Below are 14,026 nucleotides of genomic sequence, written 5' to 3' on the forward strand. Positions count from 1 at the left end.
ACTCCAATTTCACCGCCAGAAGTCCGAACCTCGGCCAAGACTCACTTGATTAGCCTAGAGTACGTTTACACTGGAACCGGCTTTAGTCTGCCGACGACGGCCGATTCTGCCGAAGAAATTGGTTACACTGTCCCGAATTTTTAAGTTAAAGGAAGTTAAACCGATTTTTCGTCAGTTGTCCAGTACCCTTCGTACAATACAGGGTGTTCGGCTACTCGTGTTACAAACTTTGCCAAGTTTTTTCCCTTTCCTTTTTCAAATAAACAATGATAACTCCAAAACTAACAGGTTTTGGACAAATCCGTCGATACCATTGTAAGACGAAGGGGACGAATTGACGTCCCACTCAAATCTGGCAAACATAACTTTGAAATAATTACACCGTTGAACAGATAGATAAGAACGTCGAAGGGTGTCGCAGACCCAGACTGGAACCTGGAGAACATAAAGGTGCAATAGTTAGACAACCGATTAAATAAATAACTATCCTCTAGTAATTTAGTGCTAAAGGGTTGTCAACCGGTCAAAAATATGAAGCGATGTGGGACATCGTAAATTGGGGTCGCGTCAACCATGTGCGCGACACTCGTCTTCGCCGGTTCACCCGCGGCGTGGGAACTCTCCCGACTTTTGATTTTCCTTTCCACCCCTACTCCGGTAGAGAAACTGGTACAAAAGGGATGACTGGGAAATCAAAAGTCAGTCTAGACCAAGGGCTCAAACCAGTGAGTCAGGCTCAAGGGCTCACACGAATCAAAGATTCACCTCAAGCAGTGAACAGTCGACTCCAGGAGTCGATCCGGAAGAGAAGCAGTCACACTCCATCTGGGACTCAACAAGGGGACTTAGCCTGCCAAAGCCATCGAAGACCAGCCGTTGCGACTCATCGGATCAGGACGACGGTCGAGAAACCCGAAAGGCGCTGGATGTGGTGAGGACGCTGATCGTGGCGATCATCGTTTGGGGGTTAATTAACATCTGAACAAAACAAAAACCAGCATTTTATATATCATCTGCTTGTTCCTTTAGTGAGGGATATCAAATCCGAAGTTTGTTATAAACGTTTTAGTAGCGAGAACTTTGAAAAATAGTTTGTTTTTTCAAAGTTGAAAAACTCACTATGTTGATTCTAAACTACTATTTCGAAACCTAGAGACCAGCAAATTTCAGAAAATGTACTCTATTTCATATCCGTTTTAGTGGTGCAATTGGTTTTTTGACGTGTCTGAGGGTATGAGTGAGACCTCGTCCGGTTGACGAGTCTGAAGCCAGTGGCTTATATACGCACTGGCTCTGCTCAGATTCGCTGCGGAGTGGAGGGCGAGACCATTCTAGAACCGGTAGTGACATCTAACGGGTATCGCGGTAACCGTAGGTGTCCACCACAGTGTCTACGCGCCTTAAGTTACTAACGCAAAATCTACCACACATTGAAATGAAGAACCGATGTGCCGCTTAATTTTGCAAGTGGATATGATTTCATTATGTTACAGATGTTCGGTGTGTGCTGTACCAACCCGGTGGAGAAACCTACGACGACGTCGACGCCCCCGACGTTGCCGACGACAAAAACGCCTTCGCCGGCGATAGAAGGAGCGAGGCCGGGAAACCCGATCCCTCCCAATTGGCCTCCGCCCATCCCGACTCATCCTCCGGATCACACCATACCCCCTTTGCCGACCCACCCTCCTTCTCCAGGTTATCCCGGGATCGTGCAGCCTCAGCCTCCGACCAGGCCTCCGACCAAGCCTCCGATGACCAAACCCCCGACCAAACCCCCGACCAAGCCACCGACCAAGCCACCGACCTCCCCGAGACCTCCGCAGTGGCCGAGCTATCCCGGCTACCCGGGCTATCCTGGTTACCCGACCAACCCGCCCCCGACCAAACCGCCGACGAAGCCGCCTTCGCCCGTGGTCCCGGTCGAACACACCTGCGGGGCGAAGAACGGGTACCAAGACCAAGAAAGGATCGTCGGTGGACAGAACGCCGACTTGGGTGAATGGCCCTGGATCGTAAGTCAATTTAAATCAATACTAATATTATCGTTATGTAAAATTGTCCGTTATCCCAAACTCGGAAATGGATCACCCCGCCCTATCAGGGCAGACATCCTGTAGGAACAGGAAACACGCCTTGAAAATATACTCTGATAATGGGTGAATATCATACAACATTTAATGAGGTCACTTCGCCAGCTAAATAAATTTTGTCAGTCCGACACACTGTCTTATCATTATCTCTTGTGTAATATAGAAAATTTAGTCGATTATTTACCGACAATGTTGATTATATAAAACTTAATACTCTAATAAAAATAGTCGCTCTGTTACTGTCTCTAGATAGAGGCTATAATTCGGTGTATTATTTTAATTTTAGCAACTTCCTAATAGCAAACAGATTTTCTCTAAATCCTCGAACTGATTTCAATCTGAGCTGTCTAACAAATACAGCTTCTTAAGAGTGCCTCAAACGTTTAAAAAATACTCAAAGGTGTTAAAGGCAGTCCATTGATTTCGCGTTATCAGGGAATCCGAATGAATTGGGTAAGGTTAGGAGGGCTGGAAACGGGCTAGATTAGGTTAGGTGTGGTTAAAAATGATTAGGTTGGGTAACCTAACAAGTTAAGTTATGTAGTGTTAAGGTTTGGGGACGGATTAGGTTAGGTTAATGTAAAGTTTGGTAGGGTAAAAGACGAATTAGGTTAGGTTAGGTTAGGTAGAGCTAGAGACGGATTGTTATATTAGGTTTGCTTAACAATGGCAAGGTTACTTAGGGTATGGGTTTGGTTAGGTTGCATATCGTTGATTAATTGTATTGCCGAGCGAATATTAAGAAGGTTTTCATTGCTCTATTTTCATTTGTTACGTAGCTCTGTTTACAATCGTGATTTCACTGCATGGGGGAAAATTTAGAGGAATTGTTTGATTTATAAAATCCATGTGCGTTTCATTTTTTAATGCACGACACAGAGGATTGACAATTATAATTAGTAATTATATAGTTAATTTTTTAAATTAGTTAATAGTGTTGAAGGCGATTTAAATGAGTTGATGAACGTTAAAGTGAATGCAAATTTGAAAAATCTGTGTGGATGAAAGCGGGTTGATATGATTATCTGCCTAATTAACGCAGGCCTAATTTGTATGATGGCCATTTTATAGTGTTTATCTTTTTTTTCATTAAATCATCAAATAGACGATAATTTCGATTAGATTGAACTCATTATAAAGCAGCCTTAAATAATGCTAAATGAAATTAAAATATGAAGTTGAGGTCGTTAGTTCCGAGGTTGGACGTTCACCTCGATCCCCGGCTTTGCATAGGACAAACACCGTGACTCATTCCAGATGGAGAGAGGGACAGTGAGTAAGAACAAGAAGATGGAAGAAGGAGAACGGCTAATGAGCATGGAAATGTCGGGATTAAATCTACGCTTAATGTATGCCATAAAAATCGATCCAATCTTAATAGTTGGGATCGTGACGTAGAGTTGTTTTATTATAAGAGGGGAAACGTCCTTTTAAAAGAAATAGTAAACGTGATGAAATTTTTTAATAGTGTATTACAAAAAGATTTTCTAAAGTTAAAAATAGCAAAGGGAAGCTACTTCTCAAAATATAGGCGTTGGTTTTTCAATATTTCCGCCAGTAACACGTTCTTTTTCTGATATGAACGACTGTCTTTGCTAAGCAGTCTTCATGCTTGTTTAAAGTTTTCATTAGAAAATAATAGTCGGTACGTTTGTAGTATAAACAAGTTAATTATTAAAAACATTGAATCGTGGATATGGAACCTAATCCGTCCCCAAACCCTAAACCAAGGCGGACATTGACCTGCGTCACGCAGGAGAGCAGCGCAGCGCACAGGAAAAAAAACTTTGTCGTATGTTGGGAACAGGGGCAGTTGACGAAGACAGTGGTTCTTTGTTAATGCTGTGATATCAAACAACAGAAAACATGTTTTAATGCAGTTTTGAGTCAGATTCTGATGACGGTGTGGAAACTATATTACTTCATTGGAAGACGATGAAAGTAAAGGCGAGTACCTCAAAATAAGAAGTACTCATAAGAGAGCTTTCTCTACCAAGAGAACCATCCAACGAAAAATTTAGAAACAATTTTACATACAATTCGGAAAGAGGTTGAAGAAGTGCATGGTCAAACCTATAATCTTCCCCGAGGGTTGCAACGATCAAAAACGTCTTGAAACTAAAGAAAATATTTTTGATGTAAGTTTTTTATTTTTTATAATTTTTTTATTATAGACAATATTATTGGGAAAACAATCAATAAAGTTATGTTAATGAAAGAGAGGAGGTGGGAGCTTGTACGTTGCCTTCTTGTTTCGACCCTCGAGGAGGTGGCTTAATGAGATGGAAAAGGAAGTCACAGAAGCAGAGCTCATATTTTGTTCCCAGTTAAACCAATGTTTATCGGTACTTGAGATGGATAATGATGCTGATGCGGAGGTTTAATTATGTTCAGTAGACGTGCTTCCTCTTGAAAAACGGAAGGAAGAACGGAACTATATACTGAGATGCGGGTGGCATTTTTTTGTTAGCTGATACATTGACATAAAGTTCCAATTTTTCTCTCCCATCACTTCTCTCTTTTGACCTCAGTTCACGTTACTCGATGTTTTCGTGATAAACTATCAATGACGGATCATTTTGCAGTCTTCTTTCGTTGTAAAATCGGGGTAAAGCAATCCTGAGGAGGACCGTTTGCAACTTGGTTGTTCGATTCTTCAATCTTCTCGTCAAGTTGATGATCGGAATGTTAGCTATCAGATTCAGTCAACGCCAGCCCTGTGATGTTTGGTCAGCAAATTCTTAATCGATGTAGAAATTAATCTCACGATTTTCGTTGACCATGTACCCCAATAAAAACTCCATTTGTGATATAAACTTCCATGGTTTGATTTCTGCAGCAGCTGCACCACTTTTTGTCACGCACTTTGTCGTCGCAAAGCATCATAGATTAAATTATATAGGACCCGGTTACTTTACGACCTATGCACCACCACCAGTATTGGCCTGTTGTGCATCTCCATTTTTTATCTAGAGTTCCTGGTTAAGCTTATGGCTTTTTACCAGATCCCAAAGCTATTTCAAGGGCTTCCATGTGTAACCTTCAGGCTCTGGATTTTCCTTTCCCAGGATTAGGAATCTTAGCGTATAACCAACAGAGGACTTGTTCCGCTGTTTCTTCTTTTTCTTGCCAATATATAGCAAAGGCTTGTTACTGCCACTCCGTCTATTTACACATGACTCCGGAGTCGGAAACTGCAGTCCGTCCAACTATTATTCTAGTCCTAGCAAGTCCTAGTAGTTCTTCTGCGATGTTCCTTTGATAAATGTTTTTGAATGCCTCTGTTCTGGGCTACACTCCCATTGAACGGAGGACTTAGTTTTAATCCATTGTCTAAAGGATCCGCGGTTTTGCCACAAAAGGGTTCAGGGCCAATAGGCTTCCTCATCGAACTTGGCCAATTTGTCGGCCTCTTCGTTGCCTCTCTGCTCCTGTGCCCAAACAAGGGTAATTTTCCCTCAATGTCTAACAGGGCCCAATCACCTCTGTGGTTGTTCCTCAATTTCGTCCAAGGAGATTTAGCCTCCTCACCCAAAACAATAATAATAATAATAATAAATCAACATTTCATTAATAAGCATTGAATTACTAATGCCCTTTTGTTGTTTTAAATACAATTATGAATATATTTTTTCTTCAGTGTTAGCTACAAAAGCACTGGATACAGTTAAAGGATGGCAGATAGAACTGTAGCAAAAATTGTAAACTGTGCAGAACTCCTAGCGATCAACAAATGTCTAAACATAATAGCTTTGACAAGAAATCATCTGATCCTTTGTACTGATTCCCTTTCAGCAGTATATGCCTTAAAAGATATTTTCAGCCTGAACCCCCTCGTACATGAAATTCACTCTGCCATAAAGGACTTTTACCGCAAAAATTTACAAGTCACTGTCATGTGGATACCAGGACACTGCGGGATAACCGGAAATGTTGAGGCAGACAAAGCGGCAAGAAGTGCCCAGAGAGAAGGTCATAAAATAAGTGAGGTGCCGCAAGAAGACTTCGTTACACACGTGAAAGCCAAAACCAAAGAAAAATGGCAACTAGAATGGTTCAATACTAGGGAAAACAAACTTAGAGCCGTTAAAGCGGATATAAGACTATGGACCACCTCAGCTAGACTGTCTAGAAAAGAAGAATGTGTACTTGCGAGACTCAGGATAGGGCATACACGAATAACACACGGGTATTTAATGGCACGCGAACCTCCACCTATGTGCGTGACATGTGGAGTTTTAACCACAGTCAAGCACATACTGTTAGAATGTAAGATGTACAGAAGGGCACGCATGAGCAGTGAGTTGCCCGCCTCTCTACCCGAATTGCTAAATGACAGAGAAACAACAGTATCAAGATTATTTAAATTTTTAAGGGAAACAGAATTGTTTGGTAAAATCTGATTTGTGAAGTGAAATAAAGAGATGGGACCTGTGGCTGGTGGCGGGCGTGTGTGTGTGTGTGGGGACTTCTGGGCGACAATGCAAGCCCCAATGCAAGAGAATGCTTCCCATATGCCCCCTGTGTCCCCCCGTGCTGCCTGGCTCCTCGGTCGGGCGTCTGCTTCCCCCGCAGGCCGCACTCAGGACAGATTCAAGGCAAATATAACCCACAAAAAAAAAAAAAAAAAAAAATGTAAACGAAGTTTCATTTGCAATAAGGAAAACAATGCAGCCGATGTATTTACCACAACCAAAAAAATTATGTGACTATCAATAGCCTCAGACTTTGAATCACGCTGGGATTATCGGCATTGCGTGCGGACAATTTACGGCAGTTTTGATAAAGAAGCCAAATAAATCTGAATCCCAGACTTCAGCCATAAACCTGATTTTCGACGTCTTAATGGCAGCTGTTGACCCGAAGTACAGATTCACTTTCATCGACGTAGGCTCCATGGTAATAAAGTGATGGAGTGTTTTTTCAAGCAGTGGGTTGGGGGAAAAATGGCTACTGAAACACTTCTAATGAACTGCCGTCCTTACAACTTACGATGCCATACGTATTCGTAGAAGATGAGGCCCCAGCGATCAATTGATTATCAACTTCATGAGTCCCCCATGAGAGAGATGGGAAGCTATAAAAATAAAATGTTCAACTATAGACTTTCAAGAGCAAGATAAACTATTGAATGAGCATTTGGAATTCTTGCCCCCAGATTTCGTGTATAACAAAGGCCATTTGAAATTAAAAAAATCCAGCATGGTGAATATCGTAAAATCAGCTTGTGCTTTGCACAACTGTTTACGGAAAATGCAGATGTTAGTGGGGATAGGGGTGAAATGGCTCGAGTGAAAATTGACCTACAGGACAGCTACTTCCGAACTGAAATGATCAAAGCAGCTTTTTCAGTTAGACAAACTTTCACAGAATAGTTCAGTCGGAAGTGTGCCCTGGCAAGAAGAAAGTGTTTCGCGAGGACATTATTGAATGAGGTAGTGGCAAAAAAAATATATATTCTGAACATTGTATCACTTACTAATTTATATATTTTTTTCATATGTAAAAAAATAAATACATATTGAACTTACCGTTTCTCAATTGCAGTTGCCTAATTTCCAATTTAAATTTAGTTTTCATATAATTTGGATGGTAGATCTCTCGGTAACTCCGCACTATTTCGATCAGTTTTATTCAATTTTTCGACAAAACTGCGCCCTGCATGACACAGTTTTTGTGACATCAACACTGCTCCACGCAGCCCTGTGCCTCACTATGCTGCCCCAACTGCGTCTCCTTTGAGCCAGGGGCTTACCCCTTCATACCTTAACCTCTCCCTAACCTAACATATCCTTACTCCTTACGTCCTTACTCTACCTAACTTTACCATCCTTAACCACACTAATCTAACCTAATACCTCCCCAACCTTAGTTGACACCTTTGAGGTAGTCAGCAACAATCGAGTTAAGTTTCTTGAGTACACAACAGATGGTGATAAGACAGCGTGTCCGAATTGGGACAAAATTTATTTGATATGAAAAATGAATCATATTATAGTAATTCGAAGTATAGTCCTATGTTTCATGCATTAAAAACTGAAGGACACATGGATTTTTTTAAATTATTATTATTATTTAAAAAATTTTACCGATGCGTGAAATCACGATTATAAACAGCCAAATGAACAACAACTTAAAACAATAATGAAAATAGAACAACGAAAAAACATTAAAACTTATTCGAAAAAACATTTAATCATGGATACGTAACCTAAATTAACCCTAACCCTAATCCAACCTAACTTGTTCCTCGCCCTACATAACAATAATAATATCTTTATTAACGGCATTTACCAAAACAAGAAAATACAGATTATGTAATAGATAACAATAATTTGTTCTTAAAACTATTAAATGAATTAACAAATAAATGATGATTGGTCCATGATATAAGTAATTGGATTTACAAAATAATATAAAAAATAGATAACCTTTCTTAACCAATCTTGATCTCACCCGTCCCTAACCCTACCTAATTTAGCTGTTCCTAACCTAACCTAACCCAAATTAACCTGACTCATCCCTAACTCAACCTAACTTTACCATTCTTAACCAAGCGTAACCTAACCTCCATGTGCACTCCCTGGTAATGCAAAATTGATGACCTGCCTTTAAAACCTTTGAACATTTTCTTAAAACGTTTGAGGCAGACTTAAGATCTGTTTGTTAGGCAGAAAAGGTTGAAAGACATTCAAGGAAATAGAGAAACATAACCTTACCTAACCTAACTCAACCTACTGTACAAGAACATGACATGTAGTTTATGAAAAATTGGCTATTGCTATTAATAAAGCTATTGTCATTATTTGTAATATTGGCCTCTGTGAGCAAGTTCTTAAATAGCTGAATTCGTTTAACCTTAACTTTAACCTTAAAATTGGTCAAGATTTTTGACTCTTATGAATTGAAATATGTTACACCATATAAAGAAAATTTTGTATTTACCACAATTTCAGAAAAATTCAATACAGAATAATTAAAAAAAAATGCTCATTGTTTATTTGAAAACTTTAATTTATTGAAATAGAGAAAGACATATATATTTGTATATATGAATGCCAAAAATTTCAAATTTTTTCAGGCTGCTTTGTTCAACAGTGGAAGACAATTCTGTGGTGGATCTCTAATTGACAACAGCCATATACTGACAGCTGCTCATTGTGTCGCTCAGTAAAATCATACATGTATGATATCCTGTTGTTACATATTTAAAACTGGTTTACAATTTCAGCATGAGCGCCTGGGATGTTGCCCGATTGACAGTCCGACTGGGAGATCATAATATAAAGAGCAATTCTGAAACTAATCACATTGAAAAGAAGGTCAAGCGAGTTGTACGACACAGAGGATTCGATTCAAGAACATTGGTAAGTCAATAAACTACTGATTCTAGGAAAATCATTATGAATGACAAACAATGTTTCAGTACAATGACATCGCCATTTTGACACTGGAGTCGCCAATTCAATATAGCCACAAAGTAAGGTCCATCTGTCTCCCGTCCACTGGGCAAAATTATGCAGGAAAGATCGCAACCGTCATCGGCTGGGGGAGTCTCAGTGAAAGTATGTGAAGTGACATTACATGTTTTAATTTTTTAAAAAAATCTTTATACTGTTTATTTCTTTAATGGTGGGTAAACCAAAATTTACAACTTGCCTCCTACGATAGAAGTTTTCTCTTTTAACAGTTCTTTGTTACCCTGTGTCAGTAAGTTTATTTAACAGAAATGATCTACTTTTGGATATGAAATTAGATCATTATATGATAATTTTGGTCTGCCAAAGAAACTGCACCCACCCTAAACTCAAATGATTTTATGCTACCTTTAACAAAATTGCTAAAGTTGGTGTTGCTCTGAGGCGACTTTGGGTAAGGAAGGGTTAATTGATAAACTGGATTTGGAGATGTTTATCTGCTTGACAAACTATAACAATCGATACGAGTTGTAGTGGTTTTGAAGGGCCATATTGAAGATTCTATGATAGAGATTTTAGATTGGCGCCAAACTATTCTGTGTTCCAACATACGCGCAAAAACACTGCACATGTTCCTGTCCTAAACTCACTGGATTTCTTGCTAACTTTTAGCAAAATTAATAAAATTGATGTTGTTCTGAGGCAACACTAGGCAAGAAAGGGTTAATTGATAAACTGAATTTAGAAATGTTTATCAGCTTGACAAACTGTAACAATCGATACTGGATACAGTGGTGATGAAGTACCTTTGAACATGGAGATTTTAAATGTGATGTTGCCAATACACAGACATAAACACTGCAGGGCAATACTATAATGGCCCTAAACTCACAGGATTTCCCAACCTAACAAACTTTCTAAAGTTGGTGATGCAGTATACTGAAGATTGAAAATTTCAAGACAAGATTTTAGATTGGCGCCAAGCTCAATCAGCATGAGCATAAACACTGCAGGAAAATCACTGTGCCCATTCTTAAATCACAAGATATTTTTCTACCCTTTAATTAAATTGCTAAATTTGCTATGAGGCGACATCCAGCCAGAAATGGTTTACCTTTTTCCCTCTCAAAGATCCAACAGGCCCAACACTGAAGATTGTGAAATGCTGGAACATGTTTTACTGATCAACCCAGCAAGGATAGGCAGATCAAATGATCAATATTTTTATTTATGTCCCTGGTTTTCATCATGTCATTTCAAACAAAATTACAACAGTGAAACGTTTCTGATTTTTTAGGTGGACCGCAACCTTCTGTTCTCCAAGAAGTGAATATCCCAGTTTGGACGAACAGGGAATGCAGGGCAAAGTATGGTCCCGCGGCTCCAGGAGGAATTGTTGATCACTTCTTGTGCGCTGGGGAAGATCGCAGAGATTCATGTAGCGTAAGTAACCCGATTTTAAATTGTTACAAATAATTTTTACTTACTTTACAAATAATTTGTTTTTTCTTCAAAATAGGGTGACAGTGGTGGACCACTTATGATCAATGACGGAAAATGGACCCAAGTCGGCATAGTAAGCTGGGGAATTGGCTGTGGCAAAGGACAATATCCGGGCGTTTATACAAGGGTTACCCACTTTTTGCCCTGGATAGCAAAAAATATAAAATGACTGGACAAATTACATTTTGTAATTAAATAATACCATATTTTCCCAGCATAATTAATTTATAGAACAAAAAAAGAAAGAAAAGAAAAGGAAGTTTTCTCTTTAAACTTCAGTTGTTTTGTTGAAATTTTTAGTAAAATCTTTTTTTTTTAATATATCGTGATATATTGATTTAATTACATTTATTCTTGTTAGCTTGAATCAAGTTTTAATGTGCATATATACCTCGCAATATAAGGTTTATGCTATTTAAAACGTAATAATTGACATGTAATGGATGTTTATCAATTATTTATTTGTTCAAGTTTTGGTTCAAAGTAAAACATTTAACAATAGTATATTTTAGAAAATATTAGAAAAAAAGGTGTTTTAAATTATCAGCCCCTTATTTTTTTCTTCCTATAAAGTTTATTAGTTAAACTCAAAAATTAAATCTTTAAGGTGTTATTAATTGATGATTATTATTATTAATAATGTGCCATTTTGTGCCATAACTATGGTGAGGTTCTTGCTATGTTTTTTTTAAACTAGGAACAGCGGTTTAGCAAATTAACCGAGATAGTGTTTAAGTTCTTGATAATCCATATTTCACATTTGAATTGTCCATAAAAGAATCATTAAAAGAATAAATACAAAGAAAACAAAAACAGTTTTTTTAATTACATCAATTTAAGGCTTAAACAGACTTGAAACAAAATTATCTTAACTAAAGATTACCATTGTTAGTGATATCATATTAGTCTATAGATATTATGCATTTTTTGTAAAAATCAAAATTGTCAAGCTAACTGAATAAAATTTTTCTTTCAAAAACCATAGTTTTACAAACACTGTGTGTAATTTAGGGTTAGTGAAGGTTAAGTTTTGAAAGCATACGTCCACTGTGTGCAGATATGTTTTGCAATTTACTACATAATCATTTACTTTTAAAAAAAGTGTGATTCTTACACAGCTCAAATTTACCATGAATTATTTTTACATTTAGTTATTTATTTACACAAATTACGAATATTGAGAACGTCGAATGTAGCAAACATTCGAGCTTTCGGACAAAAAAAAATAAAAAATAAAAAAAAGGGTTCATGGTGAATGATCTGTTAAATACCAGTGTTTAGGTTTCCCAATTGTAATTTTAAAATGTCAATTACTCTGATGTCCTATGTAAATTATTTTTTGTGTAGAACCCTAGGCAAATATCTTTAGTCTTTAATATACGATGAACAAACCATTCATGACAAAATGTAATGTATGTAATAAGTGGACAATTTTGGAAAATGCGATTTTCTGTGTTATAGGTTTACTTTTATATAAAAACAAAAAATGTCAATTTAATTGAATTACAAATATTAAATATTTGTTATGGATAAGTAATGTGTAGTTTTTTATTTTTTAATTAACTGTGTACTCCTGCATAACAATTTCTAATAATTAACAAAAAAAATAAACTTTATTATTACACTTAAAGCTAATCAAGGATGACTATTTACAAAAATATACACATATTATATAAAATAAAATGTTAAAATCTTTGGTGCGAAGTTGTAAGGGGAAGAATCAAAGAGGGAATTGGTTAGAAGGCGTGGATGATGAGTGAAAGTGGTAGTTCTGCATGAGAGCTTGTTTAACGGGAGTGTACAAAGGATTTGAAATGATAGGGAAATGGGCTAAGTAATATTGCAGAAGAAAGGTTTATAAGCTGGATTTGAAAAAAAATTTCCTTCTAAACAAATATAACAATAGGTACTGTGGTGATGAAGATTGAAGAATTTAGATTCAGTATTGCACCCGGGCATAAACACATCTGCCCTAAACTCACAGGATTTTTGCTAACTTAACAAAATAGCTAAAGCTGGTGTTGTACATTGGGCAAAACAAGGTTAATAAGCTCTATTTAAAATTTTTAGCTTATTATTATTATTTTAATGGCCTTATGAGCTTGCATATAGGCCAGAAACAATGCTGGGATTTGGGGTGAATATGAGCAGAGAGTCTATCATGCTGACCAATCGGCTGTGATGAGACCAAATGGTAATAATAATCAAAATCAAAATGGTACACTCTTTATTGATAAAAAATAAAAATTTGAATTGAACGAAAAATAAACTCTTTGATGTATGTGTCCAGAATAGAACAATAAAAATTAAAATTTACTTACAAAAAAAATTCTTTTGAGAGGAATAAGAGGAAGGAAGATTCGTTTGAACACGCTCAGCCAATATCCAAACAACAACAACAACGTCTTTCCTGTCCTTCCTCAACCTTAGGGTCTCCCCTCTCGAACGTATTATCGTCACACGGCAACCGCAGTACCAAAATTTTATTTTTAAGACAAATATAACAATCAATATTGGATGCAGTTGTGATGAAGATTGAAGATTTCATAATAGAGGTTTTAGATTCAGTGTTGCCAATAGATGTGCAGAAACAATGCAGGAACACCTCTGTGCTTGCCCTAAACTCACAGGAATTCTTGCTATTTTTAACAAAATTGCCAAAGTTGATGTTGCTCTGAGGCACCATTGGGCAAGGAAGGGTTAATTTATAAACTAGATTTGGAGATTTTTACCTTTTAACAAATATAACCATTAATACTGAATGCAGTTATGATGAAGATTGAAGATTTCAAGATGGAGATTTTAGATTCAGTGTTGCCAATACAAAGGCAAAAAGACTGCACCTGTCCTAAACTCATGAGATTTCCTGCTAACCTTTAACAAAGTTGCTAAAGTTGACATTGCTATGAACTGAAATTGAGCAAAAAGGGGTTAATTTATACACTAGATTTGAAAAACTTTACCTTCTAGAAAAATTTAACAATCAAAGAACTCACATATTTACCAATGGCG

General features: G+C 37.4%; 2 protein-coding genes across 5 annotated transcripts in view; both read left to right on the top strand.

The window, feature by feature from the left end:
• The window catches only part of LOC106671113 (trypsin-like), a 40,688-nt gene extending 29,452 nt beyond the window's left edge, over positions 1 to 11,236 (top strand). For all 4 annotated transcript variants that reach the window (XM_014401944.2, XM_014401945.2, XM_014401946.2 and 1 more), the window contains exons 3-8: positions 1,494 to 2,015; positions 9,175 to 9,263; positions 9,325 to 9,460; positions 9,520 to 9,658; positions 10,809 to 10,954; positions 11,031 to 11,236. In XM_014401944.2, coding sequence (XP_014257430.1) covers positions 1,494 to 2,015; positions 9,175 to 9,263; positions 9,325 to 9,460; positions 9,520 to 9,658; positions 10,809 to 10,954; positions 11,031 to 11,183 — 1,185 coding nt within the window. In that variant the 3' untranslated portion in view covers positions 11,184 to 11,236. The remainder of the gene's footprint in view (positions 1 to 1,493; positions 2,016 to 9,174; positions 9,264 to 9,324; positions 9,461 to 9,519; positions 9,659 to 10,808; positions 10,955 to 11,030) is intronic.
• On the top strand, positions 4,189 to 6,496 carry LOC112127340. The gene is made up of 2 exons (XM_024228135.1): positions 4,189 to 4,231; positions 5,734 to 6,496. The coding sequence occupies exon 2, from the start codon at positions 5,768 to 5,770 to the stop codon at positions 6,494 to 6,496; it is 729 nt and encodes a 242-aa protein (XP_024083903.1). The 5' UTR covers positions 4,189 to 4,231; positions 5,734 to 5,767.
• Positions 11,237 to 14,026: the final 2,790 nt, after the last annotated feature.

Source organism: Cimex lectularius, unplaced genomic scaffold, assembly GCF_000648675.2.
Source record: "Cimex lectularius strain Harlan isolate CLEC.00 unplaced genomic scaffold, Clec_2.1 scaffold201, whole genome shotgun sequence".
NCBI lineage: Eukaryota > Metazoa > Arthropoda > Insecta > Hemiptera > Cimicidae > Cimex > Cimex lectularius.

Bases quoted from the DNA above. Each gene is read 5' to 3' on its own strand.
- LOC112127340 (XM_024228135.1), top strand. From the start codon at position 5,768: ATGGCAGATAGAACTGTAGCAAAAATTGTAAACTGTGCAGAACTCCTA.